The sequence below is a fragment of the Nerophis ophidion genome, linkage group LG11 (genome assembly GCF_033978795.1).
Source record: "Nerophis ophidion isolate RoL-2023_Sa linkage group LG11, RoL_Noph_v1.0, whole genome shotgun sequence".
In the NCBI taxonomy this organism is placed as follows: Eukaryota; Metazoa; Chordata; class Actinopteri; order Syngnathiformes; family Syngnathidae; genus Nerophis; species Nerophis ophidion.
The window spans coordinates 44,919,603-44,937,635 of NC_084621.1; the positions used below are offsets into that span (position 1 = coordinate 44,919,603).

Here is an 18,033-nt window from a genome sequence, read left to right on the forward strand (position 1 = left end):
AATCCATCAAAAAGAGACGTACATTTGAGTAATACATATTGCTGCACTGAATTGCATGTAATATAAATCAGATATAAAGGTAAGACTTTTGCTGTGACTCCAATAATTCTGCCCAGCTCGAAGGAGGCTACTGTCTCTTTAAGAAGCATCTAAATCACAGTTGTTATCGCGAGAGTACTCGACTGGTTTTCCCATTGACCTGGAAGTGACTGCGTGAGTGTGCATGTTCGTTTCAAGCCAGCCTACAAACTTTGTTCCCGTCACAGGTTGGTCAACTAAACTAAACTTAAACTGTCTTCCGGAAACATGAACGATTAGTAAACAGTCAATTAAGTCCCATGTTTTGCTGGTAAATTACCCGACTGGCATGCTGGCGGAGCTATCTATGCTAGTTGTGACTTGGACGTGCACGTGTTTGTGTCCCCTTACTGCCATCCTACTCCTTTTGGCGGTAAATTGGATCTACTACTGTTCAAAACGATACGTTTTTAGTACATTTAGTTACTTATTTGTTTTGGTGAGTAATTGACAACACGAACACCGGGCTGCACATCCGCACTGCCAATGGAAGCTAACTTTCAGGTGGCTTTTAGAACTCAATAAATACTAAAGCGATAATTTGGAACTTCAGTGCGTTCCCTCATAGTCAAAACGTCCTGATTACTTTTGTTAATGTTGAAGAAGACGTTGTTTCATTGAACCGCAAGCATTGAATGTGTGTCGGGGTGCAAAAGTAGCTGGAAGGGTGACAGCCTCCTGACAACTGTCATACAATGCCTCCTTTATTGAACCACACTCTCCTCACAGTGGCTTCCTCCAATACATGTCTTTAACCCAGTGGTTCTTAACCTTGTTGGAGGTACTGAACCCCAACGGTTTCATATACGCATTCACCGAACCCTTCCTCAGTGAAAAATAAAATGTTTTTGTTTTTTTCAAATTCAAGATGAAGTTAGATGTTTTTGGTAACACTTAATTAAGGGGAACATATTCTAAGTAACAACGACTTAATTAATTTAGAGTTATTTGGACACTCGGGGCACATATTCTAAGTAATAAAGACTTAATTTAGAGTTATTTGGACACTAGGGGAACATATTCTAAGTAACAACGATTCAATTTAGAGTTATTTGGACACTAGGAGAACATATTCTAAGTAACAAAGACTTAATTTAGAGTTATTTGGACACTCGGGGTACATATTCTAAGTAATAAAGACTTAATTTAGAGTTATTTGGACACTAGGGGAACATATTCTAAATAACAAAGACTTAATTTAGAGTTGTTTGGACACTAGGGGAACATATTTTAAGTAACAAAGACTTAATTTACAGTTATTTGGACACTAGGGGAACATATTTTAAGTAACAAAGACTTAATTTACAGTTATTTGGATACTCGGGGTACATATTTTAAGTAATAAAGACTTAATTTAGAGTTATTTGGACACTCGGGTTACATATCCTAAGTAACAAAGACTTAATTTAGAGTTATTTGGACACTAAGGGAACATATTCTATGTAACAACGACTCAATTTAGAGTTATTTGGACACTAGGTGAACATATTGTAATTAACAAAGACTTAATTCAGAGTTATTTGGACACTAGGGGAACATATTCTATGTAACAACGACTCAATTTAGAGTTATTTGGACAGTAGGGGAACATATTGTGATTAACAAAGACTTAATTTAGAGTTATTTGGAAACTAGGGGAACATATTCTAAGTAATAAAGACTTAATTTTGAGTTATTTGGTTAGGGTTATAATAAGGCCATGCCGAATAAGGCATTAATAAGTACTTAATGATGACTAGTTAAGATCCAATATGTTACTAATTTGCATGTTAATAAGCAACTAATTAATGCTGAATATGTTCCCCGTACTGAAGTGTTACCATGTTTTTTTTTTACTGGTGCACAAAATGAACCGTGCATGAACATCACCTTGTTCAAACCACAAAAGCAACACAGTGCATAAACTCACAACAAATTACAAACCTGCAAATCAGTCTGCTGTTGCCAGATCCGTAAAACGCAGATTGGAAGAAGTTTATATTTACACGATGAGTCGGGTGTGTTTTGACCTCCGCCGAACCCCTAGGGTTCGATCGAACCCAGGTTAAGAACCACTGCTTTAACCCATTCGTGATACATCTCTCGTTGTGTATTATTTAAGAGTTGCTGACATGCCAGCTAGAAAGTCTACTACCAAGAGGAAATCAGATGTCATTGTGGAAGAGGTGAAAGAGCCGAAGAAAGTAAGAGGTTAGTATGAATAAAAGTAATTCACTGCAGCACAACCATAAGCACTTTATTCCCAGATGGTAATTGGGCTTACCTGTGAATGAATGTGCATGTGTGCGTGCGTGTTAACCAGTTTACCACAGGAGTCATGGAACCGAGGCTGGTCAAGTGCTTGTTTTGGGCCAAGGTGATGTTGGACAATTGGGTTTGGGAGAGGACATCATTGAGAGGAAGAAGCCAGCACTCTTGTCCCTACCTGAGAAAATAGTACAGGTGATAGCTGGAGGCATGCACACCGTGTGCCTCAGCGAAACAGGTCTGGTAAGTACCCACTTCACATGTTTAGTTAAAAATAGAGTACACCTCTGGTAGGGCTGCACAATTAATCATCAATTTACCTGCCACGAGTAAGTTATCGACAGCGATATTAACATTTAAAAAGCAAGCTCCGCTGCATATGAAATCAAGCACTTTCACAGCCCCGCTGTAAACACCAACAGCAGTTCATGCTCACACCTGAGGCCATTGTGTATTGCCAACACCAATGAGACTTGCTTGCCATTGCAATTCATGCCCCTCCTCCATCGGCATTTGCATATGTGTATGAATCCGGGAATGCAATTGAACTAGGTTTGTCTGGATACCGATGTACCTAGTATGAAAATGTATTTAGATACTTTTTTTTTTAAATTGGACAACAAAAAAGTCATTATCAGCTTTATCCATCCATCCATTTTTTACCGCTTGTCCCGTTCTGGGTCGTGGGGGCTCGTTGGAGCCTATATCAGCTGCATTCGGGCGGAACATTATCAGCTTTATTTTACCAGAAATTCTTATTATACATTGGACATACATCTTTATTGCAATCAAAACATTTTTTGGCATTGAATAATAGGGATTTAACAGTCTCTACATCTCATGGTACGATATTATCACTGTTTTAAGGCTACAGTACAATATTATTGTGTTATATGTCCAAAAAACTCAATAATGCCATAGTGTGCAAAATGAAGTGGCAGGAATGTTCAGGAAAAGGACACTTACTGTAAATAGATGCTAAATAATAATGCTAAAAAAATTTAATCTTACTACAAACAGGTATATTTAAGTGCAAATAATTTTATAGGGACATACATTGTTTCAAGTAACATAAAAAAAAACAAAGTTGCGTGTCTGATAACGTTTCAAGGTAAACATCCGGTGTAACATAATAATGCGCACTTTAGTAACTTTTACTCAATGAGAAGCAGTGTCCTCCATATTAGACATGGCTATATCAGTTTGGAAAATGCAGTTTCTCAGAAAAGTTGACTCACGTATTTAACTTTTAATTATGTAAATACCTCACAAACTGATGTTTGGCTTTGCGGGCTTCAAATTTTTTTTCTGCATGACAGTTTGAGGTAGCAACTTGTCCAGGGTGTAACCTGCTTTCCGCCTAAGCACGGCTTGATAGGCTTCAGCCTCCCCCGCAACATTAAGAGAAACAAGCAGTGAAAAATGGATGGATGTTTGGAGAATTCATCAAGTTGTTCTTCAGTTTACTCCTAGTTCCCGCAATAGTGGTTTTTTTGGTGAATATCCTCCGTGTGCTGCGACGGGACTGTTGGCTGTGTCGCCTTGGAAATGCTCCAGGTGAAAGTGGTGCGCTCTGCTTTGCAGAATGCAGACTTTTGTTACATTGGCCAAAGTTTGTTTGTCTGTTTGTTGGCAATATAACCCCAAAAGTTCTGTATAGATTTTTAGGAAATTTCCAAAAACAACAATTTTTCTCATTTACTACGGGCACACTTCACTTCCTGCTTACGGAGTTCCACGCCTCCACCTTGCTGTTTCTGCTCTGCGCAGAGGATTCTGGGAGATGTAGTTATTTTCAAACCCGGCCAACGCTAAAGTGCCAAGAAAAAAATAGACACAAAGGTTTTTGTTTGAAAGTACCGTCAGTGGTTACGGTATTATTGTGAAGACTTTGAAACCCAAATACCACGGTATCCACATTGCCTTTAAACCGCTATTGAATAACTGTCAATATACTTGACAACTTCTCTTTTAGTAATATGTAAACAGCTTAAAAGGCTCCTAATTTGGCTGCTGACGTATGCAGTGACTTACTGTGTCATTTCTGATTGTATTATTTTGTCAAAATTATGAGGGACAAGCAGTAGACAAGGGATGGATGATTAATTTTCGGTTAATATCTGATTACTTTGTTTTAATGTTTTATATCTACACTTATGTTCAAATGTAATAAATGCATATTCTTCTGTTGTTTGGATACTTTACATTAGTTTTGGGTGATGCTACAATTTTTTGTATAAATTCAAAACCAAGTAGTTACAGGATCATACATTGGTCATAATTAAAGTCCTCCTGTATCCAGGGACATATTTCCTCACTTTCTAAATAAAAAAAAAAAAGAACGATTTTGCGATGTTAAAAATATTGATCTAATCATTGTATCGACTAACTGTCAATATTTTTATAGATCCACCCATTTGTTTACATTCAGCTGTCAGTGGTTATCTATGGTATCCTCCTACAGTGTGTAGTGAAGCACGTGTAGCTATTCCTCTTCCTGCATGGATAATACATGTAAGAAACAGGTTTTTTTTTGTTGCAATGGAGGCAAATACTGTCGAGGGACGTTGGCTGCAGAACTAACTTTGTTTTAAAGCAATGCTTGCAGAGAGGTGCTTCAGTGTTTTCTTTTTCATTAGTTTTAAGCCAAAAATATATAAATTCTCCTTCTGTTGCTGTTTCCGTTTGTAAGTGCTCTCTCTGTGATATGTGCCGCTGCGCTTATTACTAGCATTGTCACCATGGCGCGCATTCATATCTATGAAAAAAAAAGGGTACCTGTATCTTTCAAAGGCAGTGTACTACCTATTTGAATTATTTTAATTAAGTACAACCGGTATACAATGAAACACAAAATTTAATATTTAAGTAGTCTTTCACGGGCATACAATTGTTTCACTAAATAACCTGTTTTTGTATTTTGTATTTACTATGTATAATATAAATGTCTGGCCCTGCGATGAGGTGGCGACTTGTCCAGGGTGTACTCCGCCTTCCGCCCGATTGTACCTGAAAAAGGCACCAGTGCCCCCCGCGACACCAAAGGGAATAAGCGGTGGGAAATGGATGGATGGATGAAATATACATGTCTCACACTACACCGCGACACCAAAGGGAATAAGCGGTGGGGAATGGATGGATGGATGAAATATACATGTCTCACACTACAAACAATCAAATGTATGATTAAGTCAAGCAAGGGTGTCCAATTGATGAGGTGTAAGCTATATGCAAAACATACATTTTTTTTTTATATGGCTTGGAGAAAAAATACAAAAATTGCATAAAAAGAGCCTAAAGCATCATGTAATTTAGAAAATATATTACATTTTAATACCAATAATGAATAAAAAAGCAAATGTTTGTCTTTAGATTTATGGATAATGGTTGTTTCTTGGGCGCAGTTGAGTGTTCCAACAGGACAATGACCCAAAACACGTCAAAAGTGGTCAAGGAATGGCAAAATCAGGCTAGAATCAAGGTTTTAACCTTTTCAGTGGCCTAGTGGTTAGAGTGTCCGCCCTGAGATTGGTAGGTTGTGAGTTCCAACCCCGGCCGAGTCATACCAAAGACTATAAAAATGGGACCATTACCTCCCTGCTTAGCATTCAGCATCAAGGGTTGAAATTGGGGGTGAAATCACCAAAAATGATTCCCGGGCGTGGCACCGCTGCTGCCCACTGCTCCCCTCACCTCCCAGGGGTGGAACAAGGGGATGGGTCAAATGCAGAGCACACATTTCACCACACTTAGTGTGTGTGTGACAATCATTGGTACAAACCCCGTTTCCATATGAGTTGGGAAATTGTTAAATGTAAATATAAACGGAATACAATGATTTGCAAATAATTTTCAACCCATATTCTGTTGAATATGCTACAAAGACAACATATTTGATGTTCAAACTGATAAACATTTTTTATTTTTGCAAATAATCATTAACTTTAGAATTTGATGCCAGCAAAATGTGACAAAGAAGTTTGGAACGGTGGCAATAAACACTGATAAAGTTGAGGAATGCTCATCAAACACTTATTTGGAACAACATATCCCACAGTTGTGCCAGGCTAATTGGGAACAGGTGGGTGCCATGATTGGGTATAAAAACAGCTTCCCAAAAAATGCTCAGTCTTTCACAGGAAAGGATGGGGCGAGGTACACCCTTTTGGCCACAACTGCGTGAGCAAATAGTCAACCAGTTTAAGAAAGTTTCTCAAAGTGCAATTGCAAGAAATTTAGGGATTTCAACATCCATGGTCCATAATATCATAAAAAGGTTCAGAGAATCTGGAGAAATCACTCCACGTAAGCGGCATGGCCGGAAACCAACGTTGAATGACCGTGACCTTCGATCCCTTAGACGGCACTGTATCAAAAACCGACCTCAATCTCTAAAGGATATCACCACATGGACTCATTAACACTTCAGAAAACCACTCACTAAATACAGTTCGTCGCTACATCTGTAAGTGCAAGTTAAAGCTCTACTATGCAAAGCAAAACCCGTTTATCAACAACATCCAAAAACGCCGCCGGCGTCTCTGGGCCCGAGATCATCTAAGATGGACTGATGCAAAGTGGAGAAGTGTTCTGTGGTCTGAGAAGTCCACATTTCAAATTGTTTTTGGAAATATTTGACATTGTGTCATTCGGACCAAAGTGGAAGCGAACCATCCAGACTGTTATCGACGCAAAGTTCAAAAGCCAGCATCTGTGGTGGTATGGGGGTGCATTAGTGCTCAAGGTATGGGTAACTTACACATCTGTGAAGGCGCCATTAATGCTGAAAGGTACATACAGGTTTTGGAACAACATATGCTGCCATTTAAGCGCAGTCTTTTTCATGGACACCCCTGCTTATTTCAGCAAGACAATGCCAAGCCACATTCAGCACGTGTTACAACAGCGTGGCTTTCCTGGCCCGCCTGTAGTCCAGACCTGTCTCCCATCGAAAATGTGTGGCGCATTATGAAGCGTAAAATACGACAGCGGAGACCCCGGACTGTTGAACGACTGAAGCTCTACATAAAACAAGGATGGGAAAGAATTCCACATTCAAAGCTTGAACAATTTGTTTCCTCAGTTCCCAAACGTTTATTGAGTGTTGTTAAAAGAAAAGGTGATGATGTAACACAGTGGTGCCCTTTCCCAGCTACTTTGGCACGTGTTGCAGCCATGAATTTCTAAGTTAATTATTTGCTAAAAATAAAAATTGAGTTTGAGAGTGAACATCAAATATTTTGTCTTTGTAGTGCATTCAATTGAATATGGGTTGAAAATGATTTGCAAATCATTGTATTCCCTTTATATTTATATCTAACACAATTTCCCAACTCTTATGGAAACGGGGTTTTTACTTTAACTTTACTTTGATATTCATTTAGTCCTTTTATAATCAGACAATTTCATTGCAATTTACAAGATGTCGTCACTTTCACGCGCCCACTTATACTTGCCAAAAGTAGATTGCCAATCTGTGAGAAACAGTGTTTTACCTAACAATGAATAATTGTAATTGATAATCATGGTTTCATTAAGATAACTAGTAATTGTGCAGCCCTAATCTCTCGCAATTTTTACAATTGAGTCCTTTGGAACTTTTTTCTTAAGGTCTACACTTTTGGCTGTAACGATGAAGGGGCTCTTGGTCGGGAAACCAAAGAGGAAGGATCTGAGATGATCCCAGGGAGGGTGGAACTTGAAGAGAAGGTGGTCCAGGTGTCTGCAGGGGACAGCCACTCAGCCGCACTAACACAGGAGGGAGAAGTATACTTGTGGGGATCCTTCAGGGTTAGTACTCTGCTTTTTACTGATTCACTTAAAGTAACAAAACAAAGTATTATTTGGAAATATACAGTGGAGCAAAAAAGTATTTAGTCAGCCATTGATTGTGCAAGTTCTCCCACCTAAAATGATGACAGAGGTCTGTAGTTGTCATCATAGGTACACTTCAACTGTGAGAGACAGAATGAGAAAAAAAATCCAGGAATTCACATTGTAGGAATTTTAAATAATTTATTTGTAAATTATGGTGGAAAATAAGTATTTGGTCAACCATTCAAAGCTCTCACTGATGGAAGGAAGTTTTGGCTCAAAATTTCACGATACACGGCCCCATTTATTCTTTCCTTAACACGGATCAATCGTCCTGTCCCTTTAGCAGAAAAACAGCCCTAAAGCATGTTGTTTCCACCCCCATGCTTCACAGTTGGTATGGTGTTCTTGGGATGCAACTCAGTATTCTATTTCCTCCAAACACAACGAGTTGAGTTTATACCAAAAAGTTCTATTTTGGTTTCATCTGACCACATGACATTCTCCCAATCCTCTGCTGTTTCATTCATGTGCTCTCTGGAAAACTTCAGAAGGGCCTGGACATGCACTGGCTTAAGCAGGGGGGCACGTCTGGCACTGCAGGATTTGATTCCCTGTTGGCGTACTGTGTTACTGATGGTAACCTTTGTTACTTTGGTCCCAGCTCTCTGCAGGTCATTCACCAGGTCCCCCCATGTGGTTCTGGGATTTTTGCTCACCGTTTTCATGATCATTTTGACCCCACGGGATGAGATCTTGCGTGGAGCCCAAGATCGAGGGAGATTATCAGTGGATAATTGCTCCCACAGTTGATTTTTTTCACACCAAGCTGCTTTCCTATTGTAGATTCACTCTTCACAGTCTGGTGCAGGTCTACAATTCCTTTCCTGGTATCCTTCAACAGCTCTTTAGTCTTGGCCATAGTGGAGTTTGGAGTCTGACTGTTTGAGGCTGTGGACAGGTGTCTTTTATACAGATAACGAGTTCAAACAAGTGCCATTAATACAGGTAACGAGTGGAGGACAGAAGAGCTTTTTAAAGAAGAAGTTACAGGTCTGTGAGAGCCAGAGATCTTCCTTATTTGAAGTGACCAAATACTTATTTTCAACCATAATTTACGAATAAATTCTTTAAAATTCCTACAATGTTAATTACTGGATTTTTTTTCACATTCTGTCTCTCACAGTTGAAGTGTACCTATGATGAAAATTACAGACCTCTGTCATCATTTTAAGTGGGAGAACTTGCACAATCGGTGGCTGACTAAATACTTCTTTGCCCCACTGTATTTACATAAATGTATTTGGAATACTTCAACATGATACCCCTTTTTCCTAAATCATGATTTTCAGCAAGCATGATTCCGGTGTTTTCCAGTTTACAATTTGTTGTTAGCCACTTGGTATGAATTGATTTTTTTCAGCCATGTTCATTTTCCGTTAAGACAATTGTATAGCTTTCAACTTAAATGAGTTAATTGGCTGCAACTCAGTAACATGCACCTATTAGTGATGTGTTTGCAATGCTTCTAGGTCATTTAGCATGGTTTGATTTGCTTATCTGGCTTTGGCCATTTCTATCCTCCCTAATGTGTAAATATGAGAACATTTGTGAAGCGGGGCTAATCAGTTTTTCTGTATATTGTCAATTAAAGTAAACAAGAACCAGTCAAATCTGTTTCAAAAACGTGAAAAATATTTTTACATAAAATAGGTGTTACATTTGTCTTAACTAATGCATACTACACAATATCAAATGAGGAAAAGAAGAAAAATAAAGTATATACATTGTTTTTCCTCCATTTATCTTTTTTGTCTCGCATTTTTTAATTCAACTATTATATTACTGAGATAAATTTACATATCTCATGATAATAGTATTTGAAAAACTGGCATGTAGAGTTTTAACCCCAGTTTAATCTTTCAGGGCTACTTTCATCCCTCAAGTTTTGATATTTGTCCCCCTGTAATTTTATTTAGCCATTGAAGTCTCATTAACACTCAGTGGCACACTGGTAATTACAGCTCTATTATCTCTGCCTACCTTGAGCTTTCTCTTTATTAAAACTAGAGCAGATTTCCCCTAAGAAACCTCACTCTCTATTGTTTAAAAAAAACACAACTGACAAACAGTTTAATGAACATGAATATGTGCTTTTATATCACCAGTCTGTGATAAATATGGTTGTTTGGGGAGACGCTCACTGTATTGTTTTGTTTTCAGGCATTTTGGGACCCGATAAAATGTGCTGTATTTATTTCAATGTTGGCATTCTTAGGTGAGGGGAAGGTTTGCCTCTAATACTGATCTTTCACCCACCAACCCAGGACAACAATGGTGTTATTGGACTTTTGGATCCATTAAAGCCGTCTGCTCTTCCACTTAAACTACCCATGTTAGAAACTGTTGTGAAAGTTGCATCAGGTAGGGCTTGAACACATGATCTCTCCATCTTTTTATTATAAGAGCAAAGTGATCTGTTTAAAGGTCACTGATGTTTTAACAGGTAACGACCATCTTGTTATGGTGACCATGGATGGAAAGCTTTACACATCCGGTGCAGCGGAACAAGGGCAACTAGGAAGGGTGCCTGAACAATTCTCAATCAGGGGAGGCAGGAGAGGCCTTGGTAAGTATAGAAACCCCCAAAGACAAAGTTAAAGTACCAACAATTGTCACACACACACTAGGTGTGGTGAAATTTGTCCTCTGCATTTGACATATCCCATTGATCACCCCCTCAGAAGTTAGGGGAGCAGTGGGCAGCAGCGGTGCCGCGCCCGGTAATCATTTATGGTGATTTAATCCCCAATTCCAACCATTGATGCTGAGTGCCAAGCAGGGAGGCAATGGGTCCCATTTATTTATAGTCTTTGGTATGACTCGGCCGGGGTTTGAACTCCCAACCTACCGATCTCAGGGCGGACGTTCTAACCACTAGGCCACTGAGTGAGACGATGTTAAGTGTTTAACTATTGTCTCTGTACTCGCTAAAAAGTTCCTGTGATTTCAGGTCGTCTATTAATTCCTCAGATGGTGAGAGTCAAGGGGAAAATTCATTTCATTGATGCCTTCTGTGGGGCGTACGCCACATTTGCTGTGTCAAAAGAAGAACAAGTGTATGGATTTGGTCTTTCCAACTATCAACAGTTGGGTAAGTGTTCTACTGTTTGTACTTTTTTTTCATCTTGACTGTCAAGTTGTAATTTTGAATTAGTGAGGTGAACTCAGTTTTCCTAAGCTCCATTTATCAAGACGTTTTTGAGCAACTTTTCATGACTGTCAAGTGTAAAAACGTAAGCACTGTGAAAAAATTTAAAAGTGAACCCACTAACACAGATAGCAGAACATACTAAAAGTGTTTTCATGTCATTACAATCAAAATATGTCCAAGTAAAAAAGCCTTATACTCTAAACTAGGGATCTCCAAAGTGCCGCCACATCTTACTGTTTAATTCCTAACCGAACTGGACACTTCTGTTGTCTTGTACTTTTGGTTTATTTCGTAGCTTGTTTTGGTATAAATGCTTCCCCTGGTGGTTACCTCCAATTAGTATCCATTAGGCTTTGAGTGTGTGGTGCAGAGAAGCAGACTGCTGACCACATCATAAGATTCTGTCCCATATACCGCTATCCGAATGGGAATCGTGGTCTGGCATCTGTAGACGAGTGCATGGTCAGTTGGCTATCAAACACTTGCTCGGCTGTATAGTGGTTACACCTCTATAATTAACATCTTTATCCAAACAAAGAAGAAGAAGCTTTGCTATGTGGTGACAAAGCAAATTAGTCCATCCATCCATCCATCCATCCATCCACCGCTTGTCCCTCCTGGTGTCGCAGGGGGGCTGGAGCCTATCCCAACTGCAGTTTGGCGGAAGGCAGTGTACACAAGTCGCCACCTCATTGTGTAATTTTATAATAATATAGCTCATCAATAATGTAAAAACAATTTTTATATTATTCTGAGTGCCAATAAAATTGTGTAAAAAAATTGCCCCCCGGGCCACATTTTGTGCTAGAGTTGGGAAAATGATTGACTCTTCGATGCATCACGATTGGAACGCGGACGATTCTGAATCGATGGACAAATGTCCTGATATCAATTTATGTATGTATGTTGAATAAAGTAATACAAAATAAGAATATAAGCAGAAGTGCATGGAGGAGGGAGGAGGAGAAGACCAGCTATGCTAGCTGTGGCGCTAAGCTAGTTTGAATGTGAAGTAGTGGAACAAAAAATTAAATCCTTGGTACAATTCAACAGAAGCTTAACTGGTAACCTTTTCATAGCTGATAGTAACCAGCTAAGCAGAGAAAATTGGCAAGTATATTAATAAATCAGGAAAGAGACTAATATCTACTAAGTGCAACAACACTTTCAGGTATAGATATGAATGGGTAGATGGTACATACGACACTCCACTTTGAGCTGGAAGTCTGCGGCGACTAGGAGCAAAGTGTCTGGACATGTAGTGGTTTTAGAAGGCATGAAAATTAAAACAAGACAGATGCCTGCTCGGCAACTAGAAATGTTTATTTATTTTATCATTTAGCAGGCTATTTTTGCTAAAGTTCTTTATTGGCTGAAGTGCTGCATTAATAGTTCCCACCTTGGACCCTCGTTTTCAATCGCTACTGAACAATGCCGACACACTCGCGTCTTATCTGCTTGCTTTTCACTGGAAGATGAAGTGTTCCCAAGCAAAAGATATTAATGATGGAAGAGAGTCTCCAAATTCTGACATCTCCTTAGAACTATCAACAGCCTTGATTCCTGCTAACCAAATGCTTTGCAGTGGGACCCTCGTTTTCAATCGCTACTGAACAATGCCGACACACTCGCGTCTCATCTGCTTGTTTTTCACCGGAAGATGAAGTGTTCCCAAGCAAAAGATATTAATGATGGAAGAGAGTCTCAAAATTCTGACATCTCCTTTAGAACTATCAATAGCCTTGAGTCCTGCTAACCAAAAGCTTTGCAGTGGGATTTGTTTACGGTGTAGATAATTGAGGCAAGGTACTTTTCTTGTCTGTCTCTATATTCTGTACCAACTGGGAATGTGTACCAAACAAGGTTTTGTAAAGAAAAATTCCGTTGCGAATACATGTACCAATACACTACTGTTGTCGAAGCAAACGAAAGAGACAATCTGAAATGTATTGAAACTCTTATTATTCTTTCACAACTCTTGTCATAACTCGTATATTCTGTATGTGTCCAGGCACCAAAAGCACAAAGATGTGTTTTGTCCCCGTCAAACTGACTTCCTTCAAAAATTCCACCACGGCCTGGATTGACTTTTCTGGAGGACAACACCACACTGTCTGCCTCGATTCAGAAGGTAAACTGCTAGTATTGCATTTGTCCATAACTTGTTTCTGTCCTTAGTTTGGAGCTAATTAAAAAAAAAAATACAGGACAGGTGTATAGCCTGGGCAGAGCGGAATATGGCCGCCTTGGTCTCGGTGAAGGAGCTGAAGAGCAAAGTGAACCCACTCCAGTGACTGGGATTGAATCATCCAGAGGTGTGACATGTGGGGCATCAGTCAGCTTTGCGGTCACCAAAAAGGGTGAGGAAGTACAACTTTACAGTAGGATATGAAGGATACTAGCTTTGGAACTGATTTGTATTTGTTGCTTACAAGCACCTGATGTTGACTGTGCCGACTGCAGGCGCTGTGTACGCGTGGGGAATGGGCACCAACCTACAACTTGGAACGGGAAAAGAAGACGACGAGTGGAGCCCAGTGAAGATGACCGGCAAGCAGCTTGAGAATTGCACAGTACTGATGGCGTCCAGTGGAGGGCAGCACACAGTTCTTTTGGTTAAAGGCACAGAGGAAAGCTGATGTTCCTCTCAGGCATGTAATAACACTTCAGACTGTTTCTTATGCCTACAGTGGGGTGACAGTCTTAATGTGACTTTCTATGCTCAGCTAAGTGCAAGAGTATCACAGCTGAGAGAAAGTGGTCAGCTTCAACCCTATCAGCTAAAATTCCTCCTTTTGCTGACGTGGCTAAGAGATAGACATTTTCACTATATCATCACAAATAGGAGACTATTTTAAAAAAAAAAAACTGAGCAAGACATTCGACTGTCGGCATGTACTGTAAATACATTTTTATTAATTTCACAGTCTTTTAAAAAATGTTTTGATTGCATAAATTCCGATACAAACAAGATATTTCCACCCATCGAGTTCAATTAGTCATACTACCGAGGGCACCGATGTTTTCACTGAAATTGGGGAACTACATCCTGTATTTTGCTACTGTTCTTGTCATCTGATAATAAATTTTAGATTTTACTTGATTTCAGATACAGTGCATTTTTATTTTTTTGCAATTAATTAATGTAATTTTGTTGCTGAGGCTAGACTTCCTGGCAAAACTCTCCCTCTTGATACTAATACCTCTGTGGCTCTTAGAGCTGTGAAATACTAATATGATTTTACCTGTTGGACTTTCACTAGGAAGATGTTGCATCTGAGACACCTGCATTATTTCCAGTGTTGCACTAAGTCCCCTTGCCTGCCATAACATAGGTTGGACCAGAGACCAAACATATGCCTGACTAGTTTACTCTATTAGGACTGACAGGCCCTATCCTCGAGCCAACTCACCAGCAGATGGTCAGTTGACTCTTGCACAGATGCACACATGATGTAAACAAAATAGTCAGAGATTGATGTCTGGGTCAAATTGCTCCGTTGCTAAGAGCTCAAGAAGTACCTTTTGCTCTTCATAATTGTCTTGCAGAAAATGTCCAATAACTCAACTAAACGATGCCAGCGAAGGTCCAAATAGGTCAGAATATGCCTGCCATTACTGCCCATGTCACCAAATCTAACGTTATCTTTAATAAACTTAAAAAGAGAATAGCACTAAGTACAAAACCAGTGAAGTTAGCACATTGTGTAAATCATAAATAAGTACAGAATACAATGATTTGCAAATCCTTTTCAACTTGTACTCTATTGAATAGAGTGCAATGACAAGATATTTAATGTTTGAACTGAGAAACACATTTTTTATTTGGAAATAATCTTTAACTTAGAATTTAACGGCAGCAACGGATTGCAAAAAAGTTGGCACGGGCGTTTTTACCAATGTGTTACATGGCCTTTCCTTTTAACAACACTCAGTTAATGTTTAGGAACTGAGGAGACCAATTTTTGAAGGTTTTTTTTTTTAAGTGGAATTATTTCCCATTCTTGCTTGATGTACAGCTTAAGTTGTTCAACAGTCCAGGGTCTCCGATGTGGTATTTTACGCTTCATAATGGGCCACACATATTCAATGGGAGACAGGTCTGGACTACAGGCAGGCCAGTCTAGTACCTGCACTTTTGAACTACGAAGCCATGCTATTGTAGCACATGCAGAATGTGGCTTGGCATTGTCTTACTGAAATAAGCAGCGGCGTCCACGAAGAAGACGTTAGGATGGCATCATATGTAGCTCCAAAACCTGTATGTACCTTTCAGCATTAAGGGTGCCTTCACAGATTTGTAAGTTATCCATGCCTTGGGCAGTAATACACCCCCATACCATCACAGATGCTGGCTTTTAAACTTTGCACTTATAACAGTCTGGATGGTTATTTTCCTCTTTGGTCCGTAGGACACGACGTCCACATTGGCCAAAAACAATTCGAAATGTGGACTTGTCAGACCACAGAAAACTTGTACACTTTGCATTAGTCCATCATCTATGAGCTCGGACCCAGCGAAGCTGTCGGCGTTTCTGTAAATTACTTTGGCTTTGCATAATAGAGTTTTAACTTGCACTTACAGATGTGACGAACTGTCATTACTGACAGTGGTTTTTTGAAGTGTTGCTTTTTGATGCAGTACCGCCTGAGTGATCCAAGGTCACGGGCATTGCCGCTCACGTGCAGTAATTTCTACAGATTCTCTGAACCCTTTGATGATATTACAGACTTTAGATGGTAAAATCCCTAGATTTTTGCAATAGCTCGTTGATAAATGTTGTTCTTAAACTGTTAGACAATTTGCTGACGCATTTGTTCACAAAGTGGTGACCCTCGCCCCATCCTTGTTTGTGATTGACTGAGTATTACATGGAAGCTGCTTATATACCCAATCATGGCACCCACCTGTTCCCAATTAGCCTGTTCACCTGTGGCATGTTCCAAATAAGTGTTTGATGAGCAGTCCTCAACTATCTCAGTCTTTTTTGCCACTTGTGCCAGCTTTTTTAAACATCAAATCCCAATTTAGGTAATATTTGCAAAAAATAAAGTTTACCAGTTGGCACGTTAAGTATCTTGTCTTTGCAGTCTGTTAAATTGAATATTGGTTGAAAAAAGGATTTGCAAATCATTGTATTCTGTTTTTATTTACGATTTACACAGCGTGTCAACTTCACTGGTTTTGGGATTTGTATATTGCAATTTTTTTATATAACTTTTCTTTTAATATATTTGTTAAATGAGAGAGAGAAAAAAACCTTTTCACATTGTTATATACATTATATTTATAAAGTGCTTTTCTGTAGAGACTCAGATCACTTTATATAGTGAAACCCATTATTTCCTTTTAACCTACTTTTAAACCAATGTGGGTGGCACTGAGAGCAAGTGGGTAAAGTGCCTTGCCCATGGACACAACGGCAGTGACTAGGATGGCGAGGATCGAATCTGAAACTCTCAAGTTGCTGGGACGGTCATTCTACCAACCGAGACACACCCCCCTACACACTGTAGGCTTTTGAGAACAAAAATCCTTTATTCCATTTTGGAACAAGGCTGTAACAATGTGGAAAAAGTGAAGCACCTTAAATCCTTTCTGGCTGCATTGTACATGACTTTTTGTTAAATCTTGCAAAAGGCTCATTCAGATCAATACGGCAAAACAAGCACATTTATATGTATTTTCTTGTGTGTGTGCACATCACATCTTATTTTACTGTGCTGCACATTTCACAGCTGAGTGATCTTGTGGATAATTCTTGCAGTGTTGCGGTTTCCGCAGAGAGGGAACAACAGGAGAATTAACTTCTCGCTCATTATCTGTGTTCCTAATCTGCACATGAGAACAGAACATTGTGTATTTAGTTAGCCGCTAAATGCACACCACTTCTGGATGTTAACAATTCTGTGGGTGTGTCCAATGAAGCCATTAGTTAGTAACACCGTACATGCAGCGGAAATAATTGTCCATTTGAGTTTGGCTCTCTGGACTCAAATTGGTTTAATGTAAATCAAAAGCACTTAGTATGCAAATAATGGGACAAGATCAGAGCTGTGCAAGGTTTAATTTGTTTGTGTTTTTATTTATCTGAAATAGATGCCTTCTGAAGTGTGTGTGTGTGTGTGTGCGCGAGTGTGTGTGTGTGTGAGAGTTAGTATATATGTATGTATATCTATCTATCAATCAATCAATCAATGTTAATTTATATAGCCCTAAATTACAAGTGTCTCAAAGGGCTGCACAAACCACAACGACATCCTCGGTACAGAGCCCACATAAGGGCAAGGAAAAACTCACACCCAGTGGGGCCTCGGTGACAGTGACAATGATGACTATGAGAAACCTTGGAGAAGACCACATATGTGGGCAACCCCCCCCCCCCCCCCCCACCCCCCCCCCCCCCCCCACCTCCCTCAGGGGGTCATGTATAAATACATAGATATGTATTTATAATCACATGTGAATAATGCTGTATAATAGACTGTATTTATATTTAAAAATATATACGTGTGTGTGTGTGTGTGTGTATATATATATATATATATATATATATTAGGGGTGTGGGGAAAAAAATCGATACGAATATGAATTGAATCGAATAAGTTGTGCGATTCAGAATTGATTCTCCTTTTTAAAAAATCAATTTCTTTATTTTTAAATTGTTAAAAATGTTTTA

At 39.2% G+C, this 18,033-nt stretch overlaps 1 protein-coding gene across 1 annotated transcript; it reads left to right on the forward strand.

Moving 5' to 3' along the window:
- The first annotated feature begins 122 nt into the window (after window positions 1-122).
- rcc1 (regulator of chromosome condensation 1) lies at window positions 123-14,456 on the forward strand. Its single transcript, XM_061916096.1, has 10 exons — window positions 123-266; window positions 2,180-2,268; window positions 2,381-2,568; window positions 7,936-8,115; window positions 10,467-10,563; window positions 10,646-10,768; window positions 11,153-11,293; window positions 13,365-13,484; window positions 13,561-13,713; window positions 13,817-14,456. The coding sequence occupies exons 2-10, from the start codon at window positions 2,190-2,192 to the stop codon at window positions 13,990-13,992; spliced, it is 1,257 nt and encodes a 418-aa protein (XP_061772080.1). The 5' UTR covers window positions 123-266; window positions 2,180-2,189; the 3' UTR covers window positions 13,993-14,456.
- Window positions 14,457-18,033: the final 3,577 nt, after the last annotated feature.

Excerpts from the sequence above, each read along its gene's own strand:
- rcc1 (XM_061916096.1), top strand. The coding sequence starts at position 2,190 with ATGCCAGCTAGAAAGTCTACTACCAAGAGGAAATCAGATGTCATTGTG. Across the intron at positions 11,294-13,364 it reads TTCCAACTATCAACAGTTGG|GCACCAAAAGCACAAAGATG; the intron begins GTAAGTGTTCTA and ends GTATGTGTCCAG. Across the intron at positions 13,485-13,560 it reads TGTCTGCCTCGATTCAGAAG|GACAGGTGTATAGCCTGGGC; the intron begins GTAAACTGCTAG and ends AAAAAAATACAG.